General features: G+C 39.7%; 3 protein-coding genes across 6 annotated transcripts in view; 1 reads left to right on the forward strand and 2 right to left on the reverse strand.

The window, feature by feature from the left end:
• The window catches only part of dcbld2 (discoidin, CUB and LCCL domain containing 2), a 16131-nt gene extending 8613 nt beyond the window's left edge, over positions 1-7518 (forward strand). Inside the window, exons 7-17 of the mRNA XM_034884711.1 lie at positions 57-129; positions 2286-2419; positions 2612-2652; positions 2902-3105; positions 3463-3587; positions 3987-4136; positions 4239-4386; positions 4475-4568; positions 4645-4694; positions 4775-4909; positions 5516-7518. Coding sequence (XP_034740602.1) covers positions 57-129; positions 2286-2419; positions 2612-2652; positions 2902-3105; positions 3463-3587; positions 3987-4136; positions 4239-4386; positions 4475-4568; positions 4645-4694; positions 4775-4909; positions 5516-5934 — 1573 coding nt within the window. The 3' untranslated portion in view covers positions 5935-7518. The remainder of the gene's footprint in view (positions 1-56; positions 130-2285; positions 2420-2611; positions 2653-2901; positions 3106-3462; positions 3588-3986; positions 4137-4238; positions 4387-4474; positions 4569-4644; positions 4695-4774; positions 4910-5515) is intronic.
• Positions 7519-7905: 387 nt separating this feature from the next.
• Positions 7906-10739, reverse strand: tmem30c (transmembrane protein 30C). Its single transcript, XM_034884714.1, has 7 exons — positions 10398-10739; positions 10025-10141; positions 9618-9725; positions 8959-9049; positions 8719-8865; positions 8417-8629; positions 7906-8227 (listed from the first exon to the last, which is right to left on the reverse strand). The coding sequence occupies exons 1-7, from the start codon at positions 10593-10595 to the stop codon at positions 8040-8042; spliced, it is 1062 nt and encodes a 353-aa protein (XP_034740605.1). The 5' UTR covers positions 10596-10739; the 3' UTR covers positions 7906-8039.
• A 392-nt stretch (positions 10740-11131) lies between these two features.
• The window catches only part of cmss1 (cms1 ribosomal small subunit homolog), a 38363-nt gene continuing 23504 nt past the window's right edge, over positions 11132-25990 (reverse strand). The window contains exons 2-10 of one of the 4 annotated variants that reach the window (XM_034884718.1): positions 16380-16516; positions 14231-14302; positions 13585-13714; positions 13429-13488; positions 13239-13341; positions 13090-13150; positions 12893-12980; positions 12715-12803; positions 11132-11468 (exon numbers count right to left, since the gene is read on the reverse strand). In XM_034884718.1, the coding sequence (XP_034740609.1) occupies positions 11385-11468; positions 12715-12803; positions 12893-12980; positions 13090-13150; positions 13239-13341; positions 13429-13488; positions 13585-13714; positions 14231-14302; positions 16380-16516 (824 nt within the window). In that variant the 3' untranslated portion in view covers positions 11132-11384. Of the gene's footprint in view, positions 11469-12714; positions 12804-12892; positions 12981-13089; positions 13151-13238; positions 13342-13428; positions 13489-13584; positions 13718-14230; positions 14303-16379; positions 16522-25990 lie in introns of all 4 variants that reach the window. The other 3 variants (XM_034884717.1, XM_034884716.1, XM_034884715.1) reach the window with 3 other exon arrangements.

Genomic DNA, 25990 nt, shown 5'->3' on the forward strand with positions numbered 1-25990 from the left:
GTGCAGTGATCAAGCCATCCAACATATTCATTGTGTGTCTCTCACTTTCTTCTTAGTAAATACTGTCCAGCAGGCTGCTTGACATCTACCGAGGAGATTTCTGGAACTATACCTAATGGATACAGAGAGGTAAGCACATACAGTATGCATGGATTTTTCTTTTTGTGGTGTCCTCTGCATTAAATTTCCAAGTGAGTCATGGTGCCCTGTGGTCTCCTGCTGTTTGGTCACAGTTACCCCACAGGATCCACCCGACTGTCAGCATTTGCTTACTTATGTTTTCAGGGCTTTGCTGCATTATTTTTCTCTTTTTGCTGCCATCCATTACTTTGCCGAAAGTCTGCACATCTTTCCGTTTAATTCCTTTTTTTCTTCCTTGTGTAAATGTGCCTCTGGTCCACGGTATAAGAGTCCTGGACTGATGACCTCACAGCCCCCCCACTGCGCGCTAGGTCATGAGTGCACAGTCTCTGGCTGATGACTTCATGCTCAGTACTCTGGGTTTTGTTGAAGAGAAGGAGGGAGGGAGGGGTGTTGGAGGCTGATGGGAGGACAGGGAGGAGCGTTGGGTGTACTTTAGGGAGTGAGGTGCCCCACAGGAACAGAGGAGGGGCAGGGTCAGTGGGTGAAAGGGAGGTGAGATAATAGTTTGGCCGAATATAATAAGCCTCTAATCCAGTCCAGCTGCAAGAGGGCGCTTAGCAGAGCTGTGTGTTGAGTGTGCAAGACAGAAAAGTTGGAGAGTGAGTCAGTGTGAGGGAGAAGCTTGTGTGTGTTTGTCAGTGATTGTGGACGCATGCTTAAGACTACTCCACCCAGACCGTGCATCTCACTTTGTTTTGTTTTTTTAATCTGGTGTTTCTTACTGTGATCCATGAACTGATTTCTATATTTCCACATCCCACACATTATATGTTTCATGTGTGTTAGTGTGGTTTCCTCTGTTGGAGGCAGGGTGCGGTGGTTTTGGGGAAAAGCTTTGTGTTAGTGGTTTGGTATGGCGCTCTTTAGGAAGTGGTGTGTGTGTGTGTGTGGATGTTTTTGGTAGGTTTAAGAGTCACAGGGCATGTGTTGATTGGTTGTGGCAGAATTTGACTGCTGTGCATGTGTGTACGAATACATGTACTTGTCACTCCATGGGTCACTAGAGTTTTCCCACAGTCTTGTCAGCTGTGAATTCCAGTGTGGGTCTTTTCCAGTAATAAAATTCAACCTCACTCAACCAGCTGTTCATGGGAAGATTTTTGTGTCCATTTCTTTAGTGATGTGGCAGCAGGTTTGTACAGGAATGCAGCCAGCAGTGAATCATTAGTCAGTACCCCTCGGTATCTTCTCTACGGAGAAGTGACATCATGCTGAGTCATCTTTTTTTTAATCGGCCACTGTCTGAAGGTTAAGAGCTTGTACTTTGTAATCACACTAACAGCACTGCCTGTTCCCGCACAAGCTTACCTTCAAACGCTCCTAGTGTTTTAGGAGCTGCAGCTTCACCTGAATGTCCACCACAGATTCCTCAAAAAAATCTTTATGTGCCAAATATTTTAACAAAAAACATTTAGAGATATAACTCATAAATGGTTAGGAGTGGACGATGAAGATCGATATTAGATATACATGCCATGGTACATTTTCTGTAAAATAGTTTCGCTGTACTGCAATTACTTGTTAGTTATTGTTAACATACACTGATGCCAACACATCTATTATCTGCAAGTTAATATAGCTGGCAGATTTATTGGTCTAGCTCTGAAGTTAACCAGACAACGAGGATTGGTTCAGAAAATTTGAGCTCATTGAGTTCAAATAAAGCTACTGTAGTTAATGGAAAAATGCTATGGGATTCAATATGACCATTACACAGTCCTGACCACGGATTAAAAACTTTGCCCACAATAGTCTATCACCTACCCACCCACATGCATGTTTAGCATTCTCTCAAGCTGCAAAAGTAAGCAATGGTATCAACATTAGGACTTGGGTTGGGACTTTCTTTTAATGTTATCAATGTTAAAGCAAAGTTAAGGTTTTTTGCGATGTCCCTTCCTACTCCAGTACGTCTCACAGGAAAGTATATTACAAAGAACAACACAGTGATTGTGTTGTCTCCTGCAGAAAGTGTTTCAATCAAAGTTGTGATTTTTAACCTGTTATCGAACTAATTTGCCAAATATTCCCATTTCATAAGATGTGAGGGGAACAATTGGCTTTAGTTTGATGTAATAGAAATAGAAAAGTGCTTAAACCAGCAGACCTTAATCTTATCTCATCTTTCCTGTATTCTGCAGTCCTCTCCTTTGTGTGTGGCAGCCATCCATGCAGGTGTGGTGTCTAACGCTGTGGGAGGGAGGATCAGTGTGGTCAGCAGCAAAGGCATCCCTCACTACGAGGCCACGCTGGCTAACAATGTCACTTCCACTGGGTAGGAGAGTGTTAGTTGTGAATCTTAATTCAATTAGAATCACATGTTTTATTAAAAAAAGCACAATGCAAGAAATGGTTTTTTATATTATAAAACTACTTAGAGTCAAAATCCTGGTTATTTTCAATGATTATTAATATAAGTCTGAGGTGTGATCTACTGTATGTTCCTCATATTCACTTTTCTCCTCAGAGGAACTTTGTCAAACAGCCTCTTCACTTTCAAGACCAATGGTGAGTTTTATTTTTCTGAAGCACCATCTAAAGCTGTAATAATTTTGTCCTGTAAATGTATTACTGACAGCACAACAAAATTTGGAGTATATGCTTACCGTTCAAATTTGATTGATATCTGACTTGAAATTTCTAATACAGCTAAAGGAATTACATACAAACTGAAATATATTATTAAGGCCTTTTTTAAGTCTTTCAGTTTCCTAAACATTTTCTAGTGTTGTAATGATGGCCTCTCTATGCTTGCAGGCTGCTATGGAACGCTTGGTTTAGAGTCTGGCAGCGTAGCGGATACTCAGCTGTCTGCTTCGTCTGTGTGGGAGTGGAACAACATTGGTCAGTGGGCGCCATCAGGGGCACGCCTTAAAAAGGCGGGGCTGCCCTGGGCATCTTCTCAGAATGACCAGCAGCAGTGGCTGCAGGTCGATCTCAAGAGGGAGAAGAGAATCACAGGTACACAACCACACACGCTCATATTCAAACAAACACTCTCGCTGAAATTACTAAACACTAAAACCACTTCCTTTTAAATTGACTATACGCCTAGAATAAGCAAATGCTCCCTTATATTGGTTTTGACTTGTTTTAGCAGCATGACTGAAGGGATGGAAAGGTCAGTAGGTCAGGCCATTACTTTGGTCCAGACTGAAGTATCTCAACAACTATAAGATGGATTGTCATATAAAAGTTGGAACTCTGGTCATTTAGCATTTTAGCACCGTGGCTAAGTACAGCCTTACAGATTCACAAGCAAAGCATTGTGGAGCCAACTGTGCATTATCTTAATGTTACTACTTTCCATTTATCTAGGTATCACCACCACCGGCTCCACCCAACGAGAATACCAGTACTATGTTACAGCATACCGGGTCATGCACAGTAATGATGGCAAGCAGTGGCACATCTACAGGGAAGCAAATTCTACACAAGACAAGGTAATACAAGCACCAAATCAATAAACCCCCATTGGCGCAACAATTACATCATGGGCTTTTAGGTGGTTTGGTTTCCTTCAAATTAGTGCAAATGGACTAAAATATGTCACTTTAGAAGGCTGCAGGGGCTCTTACTTGGAGTGTTTCCATAGCAACTGGTTTTGACTAAGGGATGTTTATGGCAGGAAATGATAGCAGTCAGTGGTTTGAGTTAAGTGCTGTGGTAGAAAAGCCAGGACACTCTGGTATTAATAATAAATGGATATGGATTTAGTGGCCGGGTTGTTAGGATGGAACGGCTGTCTATGAGCTGCTTTCTGCTGGGATGCTACTACTACTGGGCGATAGTCTGGTTTATATCTTTGGCACAATTAAGATAGTTTGTTCTCTCTTTGTTAGATTTTCCAAGGCAACACCAACTACCTGCATGAGGTGAGGAATAACTTCATTCCCCCAATTATGGCCCGGTATGTGAGAATAAATCCAACCCTGTGGCACCAGAGAATTGCTCTTAAATTGGAGTTGCTTGGCTGCCAAATTACTGCAGGTAGGTGGAAGTGGTTGCTTTGTAGATAAACAAATATCCTTACAAAGAGAATTGTAAGTTCCTATTCAATTCTAACTTTTTCTGTCCTAAAAATATTGACAGTGTGGCCAAAACCAGATCCGAGGTCAAGGATGTTACCCACCTCTCGTCGTACTCCACCTCCTGTGGGTACTAAACGCCCCCCTCACCTTGGCCAAACCACACACACCCCAGACATCAGAAACACCACCATGCCTCCTCACACTGGCAAAGGTGTGTATTTTTTTATTTTTATAAAAAGCTTGTTTATCCCAAATAGACATTTGTCATCTAATGTTTGTTGTCATATTTCTGCTGTTAGATGTTGCGATTGCAGCAGTTCTGGTGCCTGTTTTGGTCATGGTTCTGACTGCTCTCATCTTGATTGTGGTTTGTGCTTGGCACTGGAGGAACAGGTATTTATTTTCATTATCATGCAAACAAAAAATCTCTTTGAAATTCTTAGTCATGACATTATTTTTCTCTTTGTAGGAAAAAAAGTTCTGAAGGAACATATGATCTCCCTCACTGGGACCGCACAGGTATGTGATCTGTCTGCAGCACAGGCCGATAAGTCTGCATGATTTTGCAACTCATTGTGTATCTCACTGTGCTTCTGCAGACTGGTGGAAAAGCATGAAGCAGCTGTTGCCCTCCAAGATGGTAGAGACCGAGGATTCAGTGCGGTACAGCAGCAGTGAGGTGGGCCGGCTAACGGGAAGAGGTGCTGTACCCAGGCTACATGCTGAACCTGCAGGTAAATACAGTGTGACTGTCACAGCGTTTGCCATTGATTCTTTTCCTGCTTCCAACGTTAGCTACATGATTACTGGATATACCAAACTAACTTTCCTGAAGCACGAGCGGATAGTTGAAAGGAACATTGCAACTGTGGAATAAGTTTGGCAAAAAAAAGGCCCTACGCTTTTCACTGTCTGTTTTAGCTTAGAAACTCAAAAAGCCATTTGCCAACACTATAATACTAAGTTGCTGTAGCCTACATTCACCACCTCCTAACAGAGGCAGAACATTACCGTTGCCAAACCTCTCTCTACACACACACACACACACACACACGTGGTTGACAAACGCGGATAGCGCACTGCCAATCCATGATGCTAATGGCTGACTACTCTATTTTCATTGTGGTATTTGGTGATTACATTCTGAATCTACGTTCTCTGTCAAGTAACTCAGTACGTCAGAAGTTTGGGGTAGCACTGTAAGTAATTTTGGGGTAAAATTTAGTTTTGAAGAATTCTACAAGCAGCAATGCCAAAGGCCAAGGAATGGGCACGATGCTGAATCTTTGTAATTTATCAACTGTTAGATTATTAATACACTATGACATGCTTTTTTTCAGAATATGCTCAGCCCCTGGTGAGTGGTGTTACGACATTAGGTGCCCGGTCAACCTTTAAACCAGACGAGGGGCCCGACCCAGGATACTCAGATCCTGACCTGTACGACGCTCCCATCTCACCAGACGTGTACCACGCTTATGCAGAACCCTTACCAGCCTCAGGATCTGAATACGCCACACCCATAGTGGTTGATATGGGATGCCACCCATCAGGGGGCTCCTCTTTGAACCAGCCCTCCACGGTGTGTAGTTTCATGGGTGCCGGGCCTGCTTCCCTGCTCACGCGGAGAGACAGTAGCCATTCAGGGAGGACGGCTTATGATACACCCAAGAATGCCACTGGACAGGTCACACCCACTGAGGATCTGACCTATCAGGTACCTCAGAGTAGCACTCAGAAGCCAACGGGAAAGAGCTGAAGAGCCTGGATGCACACAGCCTTAATCTGCCCCAACCCAACCCAACGGACAAAGAAAAAGGGTTCTTAACGGAGGAGGAGGTGTGAACCTGTGAGCCCTGGAGCTTGGGCTCCAGTCTTGAATGAACACTACCTTAGCTTTAGATTCATCTGGAGATGTCTGTATTGCCTAAACGATTCTGCATGGCCACAATCTGCTTGTGTAGTGCCATCACAGTCCTATCACTGAAACCACATAGATGAATGTGTTCACACCAGGTGTGAGAGGCAGGAGGTGGAGGGATGATTGACGGAGGGAGGATGAAAAGGAGAAAACTGACTACTAATTGATAAAGACTTTGTCCTTGTTCTCTGATCCTTAGTAGTTCTTGCATTTTGTTAAACTGTGATTTCTATTATTTTCCTGTTACATACTGAACCAACTGAAATGTACCTGAGGATATACATTCATCAACTTTAAAGGGTTCTCTTATGGATGAAGTGCATGTTGCATTAAGTACCCCACATCCACAGTCAATTAATTCCTCCTTTCTAGAGAAACTCTAGTTTTCCATGGTACGTTTTTGTCTTACTTTGTATAAAAAGCATGACTTGAAATTGTGTATAGTTCTAGTAATCCCATTACTGCAAACCTCTCAGATGATTTATTGATATTTATTTTTATTTCACATCCTGCTGATGAGGAGAAACTCTTATTGAAACTAGCCTACCACTACCCTTACTGATTACACATCAAATAATTGTGGTTGCACTGTTCTGGACATCTTAATGACAATAAGTAGTTTTTGTTTTTAACCTTGTAAGTGATGTTGTATGTTAACTTGAAAAGGCTGATCGGGAAGATCAATCCATTGAACTTCACAAAGAGAAGATACTTTTTGTAATATTGAAGACCAAATGTTGCCTCTTTGTTAGTGTAATGTTAATTCACAACAGAAGCAAATATCACAATTGTGACAATAGCAAAAGTTTAGCCAAATAAACATTAAAGCAGTCTTAATGTAGGAAATAAAAAAAAAGGTACAGAGAAGAGGTAAATTGGTTAATCTGTTACAGCTGATTATTTCATAGTTTTGTCCTTAAAATTTAGATGTTACGCGTGCATCATGGTTATTGTCTTGTGTTTAATGGGTGTTAACTGCATTTGAGTGTTCCTTTCTTGTATCAATGTGCATCAACATCTGTATGTGTAGTAAGCCGTTTCGATATTTCAGTCCTGTGTGTTTTAGTTTAGTTTTTCGGACTGGTTTTGATGCGGCTTATAGTTGTATTATATGATGAGGATGTGTTCAGTCATTATCTGGAGCACCAGTTAGACTGCATTCCACTCCTGTCCCACCTGTGGTACTAATCTGACCAAACACACTGCTACGCTGTGGCAGGAGTGCAGATGGAACAAGCTGCTTTATAACTTTGCAGAATAGCAACCTCACCTGGTTGGAGGTGTTTGTCACACAGCTGTGCCACCGATTGTGCTCCATAACCAAGGAGATCTACATCAGAGTTTTGGTGCTCCCTGGTCAGAGAGGGATTGTGTTTATGTGGCTCTCACTGATTGTATATAGAGAAATAAAGAGTTTTTAAACAGGAAATGTTTTATTACTATCTTCAGCTGTTTGCTGCTAGCATGGCTATATTGTGCTATTAAACATTCATATTGAGCACTGGCTAGCCATTGTGCTGTAATAATAACCCGTATCCACAAATTACAACTTAGCTTAAGAATCATGATTACAGTTGATGTTTCGTATTTTATTTTTATAAAAAAATTCAATTATGTTAAATTACAGTACAATAGCAAAACGGTGTGTATTTAAAGAATGCAAAGGTTCAAGTAAAATTACCACAAAGAAAGCTTGAAGCCTGTGCTAAGACCCCTAGCTTTCGATGTGTGGGAAAGTCATTTTTCCAACTTAATTCTTCATTGGTTTGCCAACACATTAATTTGCTTTAACCATTCTCCTTCATGTGCTTGTATCAATGTTCTTGTCATTTCAGATTAGTTGTCTCTTTAAAACAACTCCAAAGTAGCACGACAATTATCATTTTCAGGTGCTTGTGAGATTTTCACTCCTAAGCCTCCCAGTGCACCAGTGTCTTACCCCTTCATTCTTCCAATCTTTTTCCATTTTTCCCAAACTTCCACCATGCCACAGTGAGAATGACAGCTATCAATAGGATCAGGCAGCTGGTTACGAGGTAAGCAACGGGCAGGAAATGGTTCTGACCACCAAACCATGTCAGCGTGGTCAGCACTACTTCCTTTCTGCCTTGGAAGTACTGCACGGGGAAGTCTGAAAAACGCAGATGTCAAGGCTGAAAATAGGTCATCACAAAGAGAAGCTCAATGGCAAATAGCCGGCCTGTTGTCTTAAAAAAGTCCCTGTGTTAAACTGGAAGACTAAGGAAACTAATGCACACAATAGGACGTGCCCATGCCAAAGTTCCCATGAAAGACATCTCTGAAAGCATTGAAAGGATACTGTAGGATATGTTGATGGTGTAATTCCCTGCTGGCAGACCCTTAGTAAAGGGCTGGTTGGCTCTGTATAAAACCCCATAGAGCTTCTTGAAGTTGGGGAAGGCTGCCTCTCTCATCCATACGATCAGGTCATCATTGATGAAGCCGTTGTTGGTCGGGTCGAGGGGATCGAGCTCGTACACAGGCTTTTGCCAGTACAGAGGCTGTGCTGTGCCTATGTAGTAATCACAAATCAGACATTATGAATGATTCTGGTTTTTATACCGTTCTCGGGTTTTATAAAAGGTTTTATTATTCATTTACCTTCAAATGCTTGAGCCAGGGTCATGTTGTCATTATTTGGGTTGCGATACTTGACATTTTTGTCTGTGTACCAGGCGATGCCCTTCCGTAACAGAGGGACCAGAACTGAAGAACCACCAGAACCATGATAGGTCAGAACGAAGGAGTCTTGGAGAAAAGATGCGAGTTAAGTGGCCAGTGTGAGTGGAAAAAAGTGGAGGATGGATGTGATGATTGATCTGTGTTATGAGTGGCGCTTACCATTGAAGATGCTGTTGGCCACAGCCCCACAGGGGGCAATGGGGAGACCATTTTGGTCCTTCATGAATGGCTCGCAGTATGAACTGGGGTTCTAGTAAGGAAACAAGATTAATGGGGAAACCGGAAGATAATTTCACAGTAAAATTTTACATTTAACCAAGTACTGTACTTCAGTACAATTTAAAGTTACTTGGGTATTTTTTTTTTTTTAATACTTTTTACTTCACTAAATTTCAAAGAGAAACACTGTACTCTTTACTCCACATTTAAGACAGCTGAAGTTTCTAATTACATTCAAGCTTCAGGTTAAACATGGAAAACATTTGATCAGTTTACACTATATGATTATTAACAATTTATGCTACCCAACAGTATACAAAGTTAAACAAGCTATTAACACAATCATGGATCAGTAATAATTAAACAATATTAACTCTAAGGGGCCATTCTGTTGCATAAATGCTACTTTTACTTCTGATACTCCACGTATACTTTGCGGTTAATACTTATGTACTTTTACTTAAGATTAAAGACTTTTTTATACATTATAGTATTTTTCCTTTAACTTAAGTTAAATACTTCCTTCACTACAACATCAAAAGGCAAACAAATCAGTGTACTATTTCAGTTTCAAACAAGTTAAGGGCATTTTAAGCTACCTTTAAGTTTTTCTTCCTACCAACCATCTGTCCATCATCTCTGGAGTCCATGTATCTGCGGAGGTTCTGATGGAAGTTTTGGAGGCCATAGTAAAAAAAGACATCTCCCTGGAACAGCAGCAGGACATATATCATCAGCAGAGATGTTCTTGTCAACTAAATTCTGTCCTTGACCGACTTTAATATTTACAGGAAGTACCAGAAATAAAAGCACTGCAAATGGAGCTTGGATACGGAGTGCAAAAGTTAATAGTTGACCTTTGAATATAGCAGTTTTACAGAATAATCCTAACTTAAGATCTTCTTAGAAGCTTTTTCAACCCTACTTAAATTACTAGGTATCTAGCAAAGCCTTGCAAGTGAACCGAAAGTGATATTGCTTTGTCACACTGTGTTGTCAAACTTACCTTCAATGCTTTCTTAATGGGAAACACAAGTGTGCAGCTACAAGTTTGGGCTGCATTGCTAGAATTTTTACGCTTTTCAAAACAAATGTCACATGTCCCCGCCTCTGTGTAGTCCAGCTGAAAAGACAGGAGAAAGTTAAAGAGTAGAATAAATTGCAAGTACACTCTTCCTGTTTACTGAACTCAAAACACACCCTTGGATTGTTCCTTGTCATTCCCCTTTTTTTATTATTATTATTATTTTTTTTTTTATTGCACACGAGGGTATTCGATCACTTCCTCTCTCTCAGTCCCTCTAACAACTTTGTGTATTGAAATAAAAATCTTAATTACTAAATAAACTAGTGCAATCTTCAAAAACACCCACACTTACCTTTATTTCCTGTGTGCTCTGCACTGTAAGGAGCAGCCATACTCCCAGCAGCATACATATCAAAGCCATTAAGTAGAAGAAGGGCAGCACGGTGTTAGCTGTTAGCATGGGAGACCATGCAGGTAACCTCTGCTGTTTGAAAGCGGAGTTGTCTGGCCTCCGAGCCAGGGGCCCAGACTTGCCCTTCACTTTGCCCATGAGAGGGACCTTCGGTTACGGATGGAAGAGGAGCTTAGACAGCTGGAGAGCCAGAAAGTGTGTCAGAGAATGCGCTGCTATTTCTTCTCTTCCGGTTCTTTTTTTCAAGCGATATCTTCCTGCACACACAAACACACACTCTTGCTTGCCAAGAGATTTTTTTCCCAGCAGGCCTTTCAGGGCGGGGGAGACTGTTGTGGTCTGTTACTTATTAACCACAATCCTTTACTTAACTACCTCTTTATGTTTGCTGTTACTTCCATTTTTCTTTGTCGTTACATTGTGCTTCCTTCCTACAAGACAAACATGGGTTTCTTTTTTTCACGTTAACATGACACAGACGTGTATTTTATATCTTTATTCTAATTGGCTGTTGGATATAATCTGTTGGTTTTAAATCCCCCTTTGTGCTGCATCCCATCCTTTATCAAAGGATGTGATGGTAAATGTAACTTCCTAGTGGGCAAGTAAAATTATGACCTCACATTATCAGTAGGAGGGACTTCCCAGGGTCAGACTAAACAAACAAAAGAATGCTGGTTTCATTTCGAGTCCGTTTATTCAATCCATTACACTGGGACATTGCGTTGGACAACAGCGAACAAACAGCAAACAAACAACACCATATATTTGACACAGCCTCTGAAAATAGTAAACGCACAGCACAGATTTCCCACTGACACAAAGGAAAAACAAACAGGATGAGGCCCCTCAGCATGTAGTGAGGAACATCATGTAGTTTTAAAAATCAAGGTGTCATGTGGATTATAAGCACAAAGCAATGTGCAGTTAAAATAGTCCAATTTTGATTTTGTCTTCTTTACAACCATTCAGGATACCATTCTCCAGCAGCTTCATAAAGTCCAGTTTGACCTGAAATAGACATGTCAATATGACATAACATGTTCCCTTCAGACATGACTTAAAAAATAATTAAAAATTTAAAAAATACTCTGCTTTAAATAATAAATTGGACTGGATAGTTCTTCCACAAATAAGCTCATTACCTTTATTAGAAATTCTTAAAATGACATGTACCCGTCCTCCCTCTTTGAATAATCCAAATGAATTATTATAAGTATTATATATACACTACCATTTCAAGAATGTAACTGCTGGACACAAGACGTGGTTTACTTAAATCCATTATCAGTGTATGTGTGGTGGAAGTTTTATTGGACCCCGTTTGGCCTCTAAAGTACATAAGTAAAGTTTAAAGTAGCATACCATGGAATTTCCCAAGTACACAAACCTCAAAATGAATGTGTAAATGTATTTTGATGCATTCCACCACTGATTGAAATGAGTTAAGGTTAACACGGTGAAAAACTTTCTCCCTTCTGCACAGTGAAGGTCTACCATCCAAGTGAAGTAACAATAAGAAAAACACATTACTTTATATTAGTGCTGTCAGTTGAACGTGTTGTTAACGGCATTAACGCAAACCCATTTTAACAGCGTCAAATTTATTATTTTGGCCTAGCAACCTTTGCAGTTTTTTTCACATGCAGTTGCAACAACTGGTAACGTTAGAACACCCCACGGATCTAGTTAGACAGGAAACAAACCAACAGGCACGCTGTACACACTTGTTTGGGCTTTTGAGCCGGCCAAAGAGTATTAACATTACGTTTTGAGTGGATTGTGAGCGTGAGACGCCAAAATGGATGTCAATAACATTGTGAATGGAAATTTACTTTTTAAAAGTTGCCAAATGGTTCCATTGATAAGACCAAAGTTATCTGTGTGTTTTGTCGTTGTGAACGGAGTTATCATCGCAGCACGTCCAGTCTGAAATACCACTTGATGGCCAAGCACACAGCTGATGCAAATTGTCCGCCCCACTCGTCAAAGTATTCACCCTTTTATTGATGGACAGTGTTACATTGTGTGGGAGATTTTTTGCTCCAAGTGAGAATGTTAGTGTGAAATTGAATACTACAGTAGGCTAAATGCAAATAGTTAATTTTTTTGTTTGTTATTATTACATTATTAACAATGTTATTAATTGTGATTACATTTTTGAATTGTTTGACAGCACTACTTTATATACTTTATAAAACCATGCAGTCAAAACAAGCTTATTATATTTTCAGCCCAGATGGGGGCGGTAGCTCACCTCAGGAACATCCACCATCCTTCGGAGCTTCTGGTCCCTCCAGTTCCAGTCCAGAACCACATATCTCAACGCCTGCAAGCCCAAACCCTCTGGAGAAAAATAAATGAAAGCTTCAACATATTAACTTCAAAGCGCTTGAGGTCTTATTAAACAGAAAGACTATCGTCTCTACACTTACCTTTCTCTATAAGAGCACTGATCCTTCCAGGTGTCCCCACTCCGATGTGCGTGACGCCCTTTTGTAGCAGCTTCACCTGCTCCTCTATCTGTACACACAAAAAGAGACATAAAAAGAGAACTGTTAATATTGTTCTGACAAAACATCGTCATTGTACACACACCACATGCATCATATTGAACTGTCCTCTCTACTACCTTGATATGTTTTGCAAAAAGTTTCAGTGCTTTGGCTTCACCCTTGAAGGCTGTCAGTTGCCTGGGAATAACACAAAGCGAATCATGTCAATATAATTAAAAAGTTGTCATGTAAGAAATTCAGCAAACACCTCTGTTGCATTACTTACTTGATGAGCTCAATGGTTCGGAGAGCGGAGCTACAGACGATGAGCAGAACCACAGAACTTTTTTCTGTGTGCTGCTTTTGAATTTTTGACCACTTGGGACAAACTAAAAGTAAAAAGAGGAAATAAAAGTTGAAATGTGTGTTCATAAGTAAACAGCTTATAGACGATTTTAGTTTAGAAGACCACTTACCCTGTTTCAGATATGAGGACAGAGTGTGCGTCAAGTCATTACTGGACAGAAAGCAGGAGTCTGGAAGATGAAGAGCAGAAGGTGACCTTAGTGAATCAATACATCAGCAGATATTAACTGAACTTCCAAGTTAAAAGTGGACTTGCCCTGACTCACCCAGCAATTTGAGCTCCTCCTGCTCGATCACAGAGCGCTTGTCTGAGAAGTACTGTGTAACCAGGCTCTGCAGGTCGGCCGGACAGCCTGGTTTTGGCTCCGACGAGGACAAGACATCTGTGATCGTCTTCTTCTGATAAAACAAAACATAGTTATTTACAGTAGCTCTCACAGAAAAGTGGTGGAATGTAACCAAGTACATTTACTCAAGTAATGTACCTAAGTACAAATTTGAGCTACTGGTAATTTACTTTGCTGTACTTGCACTGTTTTTTTCTTTGCCACTTTCTACTTGTACTCCGCTACATTTCACAGCAAAATACTCTACTTTTCCCTCCACTACATTAATCTGACAGCATTAGTTATTTTACCAATAAAGATTTTTACACACAAAACGCAGATAAAATATGATGTTTTATTATTAATAAAACTGTACAGCTGAAAGGATTTGCCAATTAATCTAATATAACAATTAAGTACTTTTACTTTGAATACTTTAAGTACATTTTTCTGACAATACTTACTTTACTCCTACTTAGGTAACATTTTCAATGCAGGACTTTAACTTGTAACAGAGTATTTTTACAGTGTGGTACTACTGTCCACTGTTGTCTTTCATTGCAACAGCAGATGTCACCACACTCACCTTTCTCTTTCTTTTGGGTTTTGTTGACTTCTCATCCTCAATCTCCTTCTTCTGAGTAATAATACACTCTTTCTGTGAAACAATACATGAAGAACACACAATTCAGGCAAAGTACTTCAGGGTTCGAACCATGAAGCAGTAGAACTCTTCGGTATTTATATTTAAATTCTTTTGAAGGTAATATGTCTTATGTTCTGTTTGATAGTCTTTGGGAGAGTTCCAGTAACACATAGCTCAGTACCTGACTGAACGTTTAGTTTTGACTTTCGGTAAAATAAAACTACCTCCTACTGCCTGCCTCGTTGGATAACAATGTGTATCAGGAAAGGATCATTTTGCATTTAAAGTAAAAGGTGTTTTGTTTGTTATAACATTATGTAAAAAAACTATTAGCAAAAACACAAATCTATTTTTAACTTTAAACCATGAGAGTTGTTCATACATTTTTTATCAACATTTGATCTAAACCCCACAGCCACACGTGCAGCTTTATTCTAAATCACTTGTAGTTTTTTAAATATTATTTGCTGAAGTGCTGGACCACACCACAGAGCAGTAATGCAGACGTGAAAAAAACAAAGCCTGAAGAACTTGTTTAACTATCTGTAGTTTTAGTTACCAGTGTCTGAACGTATTTACCCAAACACAATCTATTGTCAGTCATAACACCCAAAAGTTTAGCCTTTTCCGTTTTATTATTTGTTGTCTGCCGCGCCAGCTCAAATTCCTGTGAGCTGGAATGAGCTAGAAACATGAAACTTGGGGGAATAACTGGAAATGGTGTGCGTGTGCTTCTATAGAAATATGAACCCAATCGGCCACATGGTGGCGCTGTAATTAAGGCTTGAAAATGCAAACTTTGAAAGGCCACGCCCCCCCCCCACGTTCGATTGACTTGAAATTTCTCACACAGTTGCAGCTTACTGTGATCTACAAAAAAGCCTCAAAGATCATTAAGGTCTGCCTGGAATCATTTCCTACCATTTTGAATTTTTGAAAAAAAAAACATTTTTTGAGATCTCCCACACCGTAGCTCCGATTGGCACCATATTTTCACTGAATCATCAATGGATCAAGCTTATTACATGTTGTATAAAGCATGTCCATATCTCAATTACTTTTCAAGTTATTGACCAATTAACTTTGAAAGGGGCGTGGCTCTGGAAATAAATGAACACCAATCAGCAACCGTAAGGCCAATCATCACAAAACTCACAGATTATGTTTAGATAAGTGCCCCCAATATACCCAGACATTTTCTTATACATATACCACTAGGGGGCGCTACCAGCGCAAGATAGGTGATGGCATTCCATACATTTTACTCTAAATCACCTATTCATTGTCCGGTCATCACAACTCTCTCAGGATATCTCCTCATAAGTACCTGAACCACGCCCTAAAAGTTTTATTCAAATTGAACAGGAGGCGCTGTAGATGCAAACAAACTGCAGGTGATTTAGCGCAAATCAAGCTATAAATGACCAATCAACACAAAACTTCAAGGAAATGTCAGATACATTGCAAGTCTCATTCAAATTGACCACTAGGGGATGCTTTAAATGCACAATAACTGGACATGGATGGGTGAATATATCTATCTATCTATATAGATAATATGATATGTACATTATTTTGATCAGTGCTTTAACGCATTTAAAATTATGATCTAAAGAAATGTATCCTGAATAATCCTTGAGGGTAAAAAAATAGTTTGGCTGCAATTAATGATTCGTTCCACAAGCAACAATCTTATTTTCTTAATTAATAGATATAAATGTAAAATATTGGTTTATTTGATGTTTCCAATTTTCCCAAAGCACAAGGTGACGCCTACAAATGTTTTGTCCAACCAACAGTCCAAAGGTCAAATATATTCAATTTCCAGACGATATAAAACAGGAAAAGCAGCTATTTCTCACAATGCAGCCCAAAGTCCAATACATCACATTGGCATATTTAACACTGGTTGATTTGTACTATAACAATACTCAGATCGAAGCAGACTACCAAATCCGAAGATTTTCTGATATCTATCCAATCTAACAGAATAGCATCTTGACAATTTCAATATAGTGGGTTTGAGTGAAAACAGTTCTAGTGTTAAATCTTCTGGTTTTACACAGGAATGGCATTAACGTGATAATACCTGTTCATTCTTTTTTGTCTTCTTGGCTTTAACAGTTTTCTCTGTTACACTCTTCCTCTTCTCTGGTTTTATCTTTGCATTTGGTTTTTCTGTTGGCTGCTTCTCTACATGTGTCTCCTCCTCTGCCTCCGACGCCCCTGAAAAAAAGAGGGAGACATTTCCTTATTACACTTATATGGGTTAACTTGCAACTGGGAGTAGTTGAAGATGAAGAAACTATTATGATGAAGCAGGGCAGAGATGAGAACACATTTTAAGTTAGACAAAATCAGATTTTGCTATTTGACACACCGAAAACAAGATTATGGAGTTAAATTTGGTTAAATTTTGCCCCAGAACCAGAGATGGCTCCAACCGTTCCTTAGTAGGTGTAAGTATTCTCCAGGAAGCACATTTCAGTCACAAAAGCAGAAATACAAATATTTTCCCCAAGATAACAACAATGCAGCAGATCTAAATCCAATCATGTGGTTATATTTACCTTGTCTGTTTCTACCACTTCTCTGTGCATACCTCTCGTCTCATGCTATGAAGTCATGTCCAGACCCTCTGGCATTTGTGCATGCTTGTTCAAAATACTTTCAAAAACAGATGCCAGAGTGAACTCTGTAATAAATCTGTTTCATTGCACTGGCGTTCCTGAGTGTGCATTTTTAAAATACCTACTTTTACTTTGTAGTTATCCCTGTTGACATCAACTCTTTTTTCTCTAAGTGGTCATGGATCAAATCTGTCAAGTATCTGTAAGAGCCAAAGTTTGAGTGCATGTGTAAACGCGGCTTATCTTAGGTGAGAGTGTTTAATTGTCCTTTAAAGGTCTCATTTATGCTTTTATGCTCTATGGCCCTTTCCAGTATTATGTGTGTGTGTCCAGTGTTATATATCTTTCTGTTCACGTTACAGGTTTACAAACTGAAAAAGCTCAAAGTCCACCCCAAAGAGATTTACCATCTCCAACAGAGAACACTGTTCCCAAACTGCTCAAAAAAACCTCCATTTTAGTCCAGCCTTTATTTCCCTGACAAACGTGCATCACTTTGTAACACACGTTATGCTTGCCTAGCTGCTAGTGATTAGTGGCTTATTGACAATCGCAACAAGTGTTGTGTTTTAATATCAGGAGATCTCGTTACATCTATAATATATAAATATGCCATAGCGGATAGGATCAACAATCAGCGACATGATCAGCTAGTTACAAGAATACACCTGAGTTGACCACAATCACTGAACATGAAAGAGTTGAAAATTCATATATATATATATATATTATATATATATTTTTTTAAACGTAGACACATTTTGCAACCCATAAATGTTCAGATGTTAATAACCCTAAATCTTAAAAGAGGACAACCCTAAAGTAAGGGCTGCAAAGAAATGGACACATGGGGCTGTATTAATTTAGCCATTACAAAAAATGTAACGTTAAGGGGCGCAAGCTAAATAATTGGATAATATAGACATTTTATGTAGTACAGACAAAATTAAAAGAAAATTTCATCAATGGCAAAAAAGACTAGTCTATAAGACTATCTGTTTGAAAAACACATAAGTAGGCTTAACTACATATGTCCCATGTCATGTTTGATTGACCATTGCTCAGAGAATGTGTCCAAAAAAACTATCAAATCGGTGTTGATCCAGTATGATTCCTTACTAAGTAGCAGGCATTAGACACACCCTATTGTGAGTCACTGATGGTATGACATAACTTTGACCGTGTGTACAACTACGACCTTTGCATAGGGGTCAAGCATAAATCAAGCTTATGTCACAATAACGGGATGTTTTCCTGTTCTTCCCATTCTGTCGCCCTGTGTGCATGCAGCTTACAAAAACAGAGTAAACCAAAAAAAGAAAAGGAACATAACAAGAGAGCTTCATTTCCCCATACCCTTCTTGATAACAAACCATATATCTGGCTCATTCCTTCTAAATCAATCCCCTTGCATCACAAAGTGACATATGGCATATTTAGAGGTTGGAGGTAATAAACTGAAAATTAGCTTTCGTTTTCTCCATCTTTGTAAATGCTGTCAAAACAACATTTATTAGGGGAACTCTAAATGTATGGGGGCCTAGGGGCCCAATTAACGTTAAGTCATCCAATCTGCACATCCACTCTGTCTGTAACAAGCACCTGACTTATTAAAGCCTCAAAAAAATGAATGGCAAGAGGCACATATCACTGACAATACCTGTGAAGTAATTAGACAGTACAGGTATTGTAGTAGTCAAGTCAAAGGACAAGAAAATCTATCTTCTGTACATTGTAATTAGGGCTGGGAAGATATGCCTTTTGTCCCAATTCGATTCTTTCACAATACAAATTTTTTGTATTACCATTTTCAGTCATGCGATTACGGTTTACAAAGAATGGTGTGAAAAGTGAAAAACATCCAGTATGCGGCAGTCCTGTTGGAGAAAATGCCTTGTTGATGCTAGAAGTCAGTGGAGAATGGGCCAACTGATTCAAGCTGATAGAAGAGCAACTCTGACTGAAATAACCACTCGTTACAATAGAGGTATGCAGCAAAGCATTTGTGGAGCCACAACACGCATAACCTTGAGGTGGATGGGCTACAACAGCAGAAGACCCCACTGGGTACCAATCATCTTCACTAGAAACGGGAAAAAGAGGCTACAATTTGCAAGAGCTCACCAAAATTGGACAGTTTAAGACTGGAAAAATGTTGCCTGGTCTTATGAGTCTCGATTTCATTGAGACATTCAGATGGTAGAGTCAGAATTTGGTGTAAACAGAATGAGAACATGGATCCATCATGCCTTGTTACCACTGTGCAGGCTGCTGGTGGTGGTGTAATGGTGTTGGGGATGTTTTCTTGGCACACTTTAGGCCACTTAGTGCCAATTGGGCATTGTTTAAATGCCACGGCCTACCTGAGCGTTGTTTTTGACCATGTTCATCCCTTTATGGCCACTATGTACCCATCCTCTTATAGCTACTTCCAGCAGGATAATGCACCATGTCGCAAAGCTCTAATCATTTCAAATTGGTTTCTTGAACATGACAATGAGTTCACTACTAAAATGGCCCCCAGTGTCACCAGATCTCAGCCCAATAGAGCATCTTTGGGATGTGGTGTAACGGGAGCTTCGTGCTCTGGATGTGCATCCCACAAATCTCCATCAACTGCCAGATGCTATCCTATCAATAGGGGCAAACATGTCTAAAGAATGCTTTCAGCACCTTGTTGAATTAATGCCACGTAGATTTAAGGCAGTTCTAAAAGCAAAAGGGGGTCAAACACAGTATTAGTGTGGTGTTCCTAATAATCCTATAGGTGAGTGTAAGTATTATCATGTTTTTGGTTAAGTTATTGTTTAACATGATTTTTTTTTAACTGTTTAATTATTTTGGAACAAACAATGGTCTCTGTTTATGAACGCCGGCTTGCAGCGGCAGGTTCCGCTGCTTTAGAGCACCGCAGCGCATATATCTTTAAGTTTAGCCTAGCCAAATGTCCAGTTTAACTGCCACGAGGAAAAACATGCTACAGTTTTTTATTTCCATTGCATTTATAGAAACTTAAATAATGAATTATAATATAAAAATATTGATTAATCAATAGTTAATTCTCCCAACGATCGACTAAGAAAATTTAATTGAATGCCCACCCCCCAAATGTCCTCAAACTGAGAAGCACATGGTTCAGCTGCATACTGCTGGAAGATGTGCAGAGGACCCCGATTTGTTGCCTGAAGAGAGCAGATGATCTATGAGAAGATCAATATCTTCAATATCCTCCATGCCACACTTGCTCCAGATGGTGGAGTCAGTAGAAGGAAAAGCTTTGGGACACATACAGGTCGATAAACGTGCAGCTCAGATAACCATAGATCAATGAAAGCCCATAGCTGCAGAGAGGGCTTAGATGCAGGGAAATGGGGCTGCTCAGTCATCTTTAATGGAGGATCAATAGAGGTGGCTGGTTTTAATAGATAGGTCATCGATGCTTACTGAATGTAAAGAGAATCAATTGACTAGTTCCAGGAAATGGTTGATTGTTATAGTTTCAGAAAAACAGCACTCTTATTTGGTTAATAGTTTTTAAGGGTGATGTGCTCACTCGTGTAAACTCGCAGCTAATCTCGGAAAAGCGCTTAAACATCAACACAGTTTACTCTATTCGTCCGATTAAAAGATACCATTTTGGCCCGACAGAGGAGAAAGACAAAATCTTTAACCTCCTGCACCCAAACCCACCCCATTATACAACTGTGGCCACCTCCATCCATAAAAGATACTGATATTTATGTTGTGTGCTTCTATAAAAAAAACAATACTTTCTATAAAAACAATTCAACGCTTGTTAAACCATCAATAACTCATCTGAAGACATGTAGTATTGACAGATCTTGCGCGTGGTGCTGGTGGGTGTAGCAGTTATTGGTTTTAGAAGTCTGCAGCTTCCGCTCTAAAGCCACAAATTGAGGATGTGTTATTGTTAAATCAATGGGGACTTTAGGCTGCATGCACTAAATTAACAAGCAGGCTGTAGCGAGGCAGAGTAAAATACTAGAGTGGTTACACATTCATTGGCTTCAAACACTTTGCTGTCAACACATTTAATCCACTGTTTTAACATTTTGACTTTGTATTCAATTACCTGTTGCCTTGTTGGTTGTTCCGACACTAATCCAGTGACTTGCTAATGGTAAATCTTGCAATTAGACAGTGGCAGATTTACACTTATTTCTTTCATTTAAAAGCTTGCCAAATGACGGGTAGGAGTTGCTGTTATTATACTCTCTTTTTTAGTCTGGGTAAACAAAAGTAAATTTGCAGGTAAATTGCCTGGCATCAGGCTCCTTGCTCACATGCCCTCACCTTCTGCGTTCTGTGTGTTACAGGTCTCAAAATCTCATAACTTCGGGAAACAACAACAAACTTCCAGCTAGCAAGCTACACACTGAAAACTTTTAAAGAAAATTTGGATTGTGCAATAAGGTAGGCTCACTTGGTTATTTTGGCTAATGATTGTAAAAATATGCATGTGTTTATGACATTTACATCTCTAACTGGGACATTTTGGGACCAATTGGTGCCGATTGCTATGGACTAAGTACACATATTGATACACTAGTTCAAAGCCAATTAGGTTTAACCATGTATCCAGCTAATTTAAATAGCTCACGTTACTGTACAGGTAACTTCATTAAAGTTTGTATGTGACATTGTCTTTCGACGGGTGTCTTTCCACCAAAGACTGTTTCGCAGAGCCACCGTTGCTGCGTCCGTAGTCTACATCCACGATGTTCCACTTCCGGGATTGCCGTCGGAAATTCCGCCATCTTTTACCCTTTTAAGCCAGATGTCCGCTCCTTCCGTTTCATTTGTGTTGGAATTTTAAACTCCAGTTGATTAATGAGAACTACAGTTAACTGCTCCTCAGATCTCTGCATGGTAAATTGAGACAGCTAGCTAGACTACCGGTCCAATCTGAGTTTTCTGTTGCACGACTAAAACAACTTTTGAACGTACATGTTTTACCAAAACAGGTTCCTTCCCAAGGCTATTTTGCAACGACACCGCTGTTTTTCCCGGTGTTTAGCACCGCCCATGACAATTGTGATTTTTTTAAGGAAATGCCAATAAACCACAGCATGTTTTTCTCCCATCCTATAATGCTGTGTGGACTAGCTAGACCCTCAGCAGCACTGCGGTGGACAAACTGGCAAAGCTAGACTACTGCCTCTGGAGCTCAGTGCCGCCCAAGATGATTGTGATTAGTTTAAAAAAATGCAAACAATCTTGAGTTGTTGTTTTTTCATCTGTGGTGTAGCCAGACCGCATAACTGTGGAGATATTTCTGGCAATGAAACACTAGGGTTTGTTAGGACATTTAACCAAAGCTTAGACATGAAACTGTGCAGGGAAGGAGTTTCACCAGCAGGAGTATTAGATGCAAAGTAAAGCCAACACTGATTTAGCTTATCTACGTGTATTTAAGATTCGTACAACCAAGTATATATTCAAAAGCAGGACATCCTGCAAAACACCTGTGACAGGCAGAAATTTAAATCAATAAATCAAATGTTTTAATTTTTTAACAGTACACATCCAAAACTACATACTTTATGTAGAATGTTTTGTTAAGACAAGAACAGTTAAAATGTCATTATTTCCTTCATAAGAAACAGGTGTTCAACAGTATGTTTTGATTTAAGACAGGCAGTTCTAAGTGACCTAAGTCTACCAAAGTTAAACAAATGTTCAAGGACAGTGCATTCCTTGGTCCCCATTTCAATTCCCCCATCAATTTTTTTACATAAATATAAAAGTATACAGTAAGGAGAGACCTTGAATGTGTGCATATCTATGTGATATGTGAGTATATTTATGTTTCAATGGGTCATCCTTTCTGTTACAGTTAAAACAATGGTCTAGCTTATTGTATTACGTTGTATAGTCCCATTTCATATATTGGGACACTGACATTCACATGTTTGAGTCAAGCCAATCCTGGCTGGCAGAGTGCGATAGGAGCTCCTGATGATGTCGCAAAATATTTATCAATAATAAAAAATAATGTAGAGAAGGAATTCAAAATATGCAAGTGCACTTTTTATAAATTTGAATTCCAGAAAAAGTCGCTGGTAAAAATGGGCATCTACCAGCCACTGGCCATTTATCCTAAAATAAAAACCTGGTGAAAAAAAATCAAAATGGAAAAAGAAAAAAACAATTTGCAAGCTGGACTAAGCAATAAAATCTAAATGTGAGTGAGTGAGTGAGTGTGAGAGAGAGAGAGAGAAAGAGAGGGTGATGAACCTCAACTGGGGTTTACTGCCAATTACAGAGTGGGTTTTAAAATGTCAAGGAATTGGTGTGATAATTTAATGGGCACAGCCTGACAACCATATTTCACCCCACTTTAATGTTAGGACACCACCTGTGTCCATTTGTAGGGCAGATTTTGGTTGGGAAGGAGTGCAGTAAGTAAGATTATTTTTGGAAGCAGGCAAAAGGGATGCAGGCAAGCTGCCCTGGCTGGTGTTTAGACAAATAAACAAAGATGGCCGGCCATTTACGCAGCTGCCAACTTGCTTGCCAGAGGACAGTCCTCAGTGGGGCAACCCTGGCAACCATTATTAAGTCAGACTCTGGCTCTAAGCCAGAACTTAAGTTTAGAGGTGTTTTCACAAGCCTGACATTGTATGAGAGTGTGTGCATGTACCTGTCTAGACGCTGTGAGCACACTTCAGAACACAGTCTGACTAATGAGCATTTGTGTGTGACACAGAGAGAGAGAGAGAGAGAGCGAGAGCGAGAGCGAGAGCGAGAGAGAGAGAGAAGCATTTTGAGTATTGAGACAGTATCCCGATTAGTCAATTAAAGGGCTAGAGCAAGGACGCAGAGGTGTCTTGGCTTGATTGCTCACATTAACAGCACCACCAGACGGGCGGAGAAAAAAAGTACTGTCAGAGAAGAAGTTAAAAATATTTAATTGCGATTAATTGCATTACGGTCATAGTTAACTCGTGTAGCCTACTGTAGTGTTCAATTTCACACTAACAGTCTCACTTGGTGCAAATAATCTCTCACACAATGTAACACTGTCCATCAATAAAAGGGTGAAAAAAATACTTTGACGATGAGGGCGGAGAATTTTCATGAGCTGTGTGCTTGGCCATCAAGTGGTATTTCGGACTGGACGTGCTGCGATGATAGCTCAGTTCACAACGATACACAGATCAATTTGGTCTTGTCAATGGAACCATTTGGCAACTTTTAAAAAGTAAACATTCTATTCAGAATCTTATTGGCATCCATTTTGGCGTCTTGCGCTCGCCATCCACTCAAAACGTAACGTAACTACTCTTTGGCTGGCTTGCAAGCCCAAACAAGTGTGTGCAGCCTAACTGTTTTGTTTCCGGTCTAGCTAGATCAGCGTGGTGTTGTAGTTTTTCAAACGTTACTAGTTGTTGCAACAGCATGTAAAAAAAATACAAAATTTGCTAGGCCAAAAAGAACGTTAATCGTTAACGTTGAATAAAAATGGACGCCGTTAATAACATGTTTAACTGACAGCACTAATATATGCGCACACACACACACACACACACACACACACAGAAAACAGGCCACCACAAAGAATATGCACAAAAATCACAAAATCAGCTTCACTACAGGTTGTCATCTTGATCTGTACCAACCATGACCTAAACCTATTTTAGATTACTGAAGGTTCTTTGTAACCCTAGACCAATAATTTTTTTTTTTTTTTTTATCAGGGCCTCTAGACAAAAAGAACACCAACTTTATTGAGTTTATGATAATTATGAGTTCATGTAATAAAATGATTAACTTTATTTACAACTAGTGTATGTTGTGGGGACTCAGTTGTGTGAATATGATTCCTGTAAGTTGAATGGACTAAAGGAATCCAGGGACAGCGAAGACAGCTTCATCCGTCTTCCTGATTGATACTGAGAGGGCGTCAAGAGGAAGGGAGGGGGGCTGTGATTTTTACTTATTTTTTCCACCCAGAGGCCAGGAGAAAATACTTGTATGCACACACACCATTTATTAAGTGAACCAACACTAAGGCTGGGCGATAAAACGATCTTGAAATAGGATTGCGATTAAATTCTGGTCAATAACGATAAGCTTTGGATACATTAATCGGATAACACTCTGGATAACTGCCAGAGTCGGCCTTTTCGGCTTGGATGTCAGACACGCCCATTTCCTATTGTGATTATTTTGAGTTGCCAGTGTTGTTCCCTCCCGTTAAAATGTGTAGCACCCCCATCCATTGTTATGGTTAGAGATAAGGTTTGGTTAGGGCTGGGCACTACTTTTAAGGCACCGACTGAAATACTCCTATACTGTGAGTATCTGAAAATTATTTATTTTTTAGCAGCCAAATTTCGGTTCCAAAAGCGTGCGACGTGAAGGACCTAAAGTTGCCAGGAATTGGATGTCTTACGTAACTTAAAACATGTCATGTGAAAGTGACACCACCACCACGTGGAGGATTGGAGAGCTGTGTGAAGCTGACACCCCACCCACGTCAAAAAATTCAGCAAATAGTCTGAATGTTTAGTGCTCCGTTTGTGCAGGTTTGTGCCGTTAAAATTTTTGTTTGTGCAGTTTTGGTTTCTGAGATATTAAAAATTATTTTTTAGCTCCATCTACAGTTCACCATCCCCCCATATTGCTCCAAACCAAAGTGGGCTAGTTCGTTAGTGCTCCGTTTGTGCAGGTTTGTGCCGTTGAAATTTTCGTTTGTGCAGCTTTCGTCTTTGAGATATTACAAGTTATAATTTTGGCCGATGACGTCACCATCCCCCCATATCGCTCCAAAACAAACCAAAGTAGGCTAGTTCGTTAGTGCTCCGTTTGTGCAGGTTTGTGCAGTTAAACCTGTCGTTTGTGCAGCTTTTGTTTTCGAGATATTAAAAGTTATAATTTTGGCCGATGACGTCACCGTCACCCTATCATGTTCCAAAACAAACCAAAGTGGGCTAGTTCTTTTAATTCTTCAGATTTTCAGCTATTTTACAATGTGTATCTTTTGTTTTGAACTTCAATAAAGACTTAGAACAAGAAAAAATGTGTCTCATTTCAAGTAATGTTT

Source organism: Etheostoma cragini, chromosome 11, assembly GCF_013103735.1.
Source record: "Etheostoma cragini isolate CJK2018 chromosome 11, CSU_Ecrag_1.0, whole genome shotgun sequence".
Classification (NCBI taxonomy): Eukaryota; Metazoa; Chordata; class Actinopteri; order Perciformes; family Percidae; genus Etheostoma; species Etheostoma cragini.

Bases quoted from the DNA above. Each gene is read 5' to 3' on its own strand.
- tmem30c (XM_034884714.1), bottom strand. From the start codon at position 10,595: ATGGGCAAAGTGAAGGGCAAGTCTGGGCCCCTGGCTCGGAGGCCAGAC. The intron at 9,726-10,024 runs GTAAGTTTGACA...CTGCTGTTCCAG, and splicing joins CCATTAAGAAAGCATTGAAG to GGAGATGTCTTTTTTTACTA. The intron at 9,050-9,617 runs GTAGCTTAAAAT...TTTCCTTACTAG, and splicing joins GTAGGAAGAAAAACTTAAAG to AACCCCAGTTCATACTGCGA.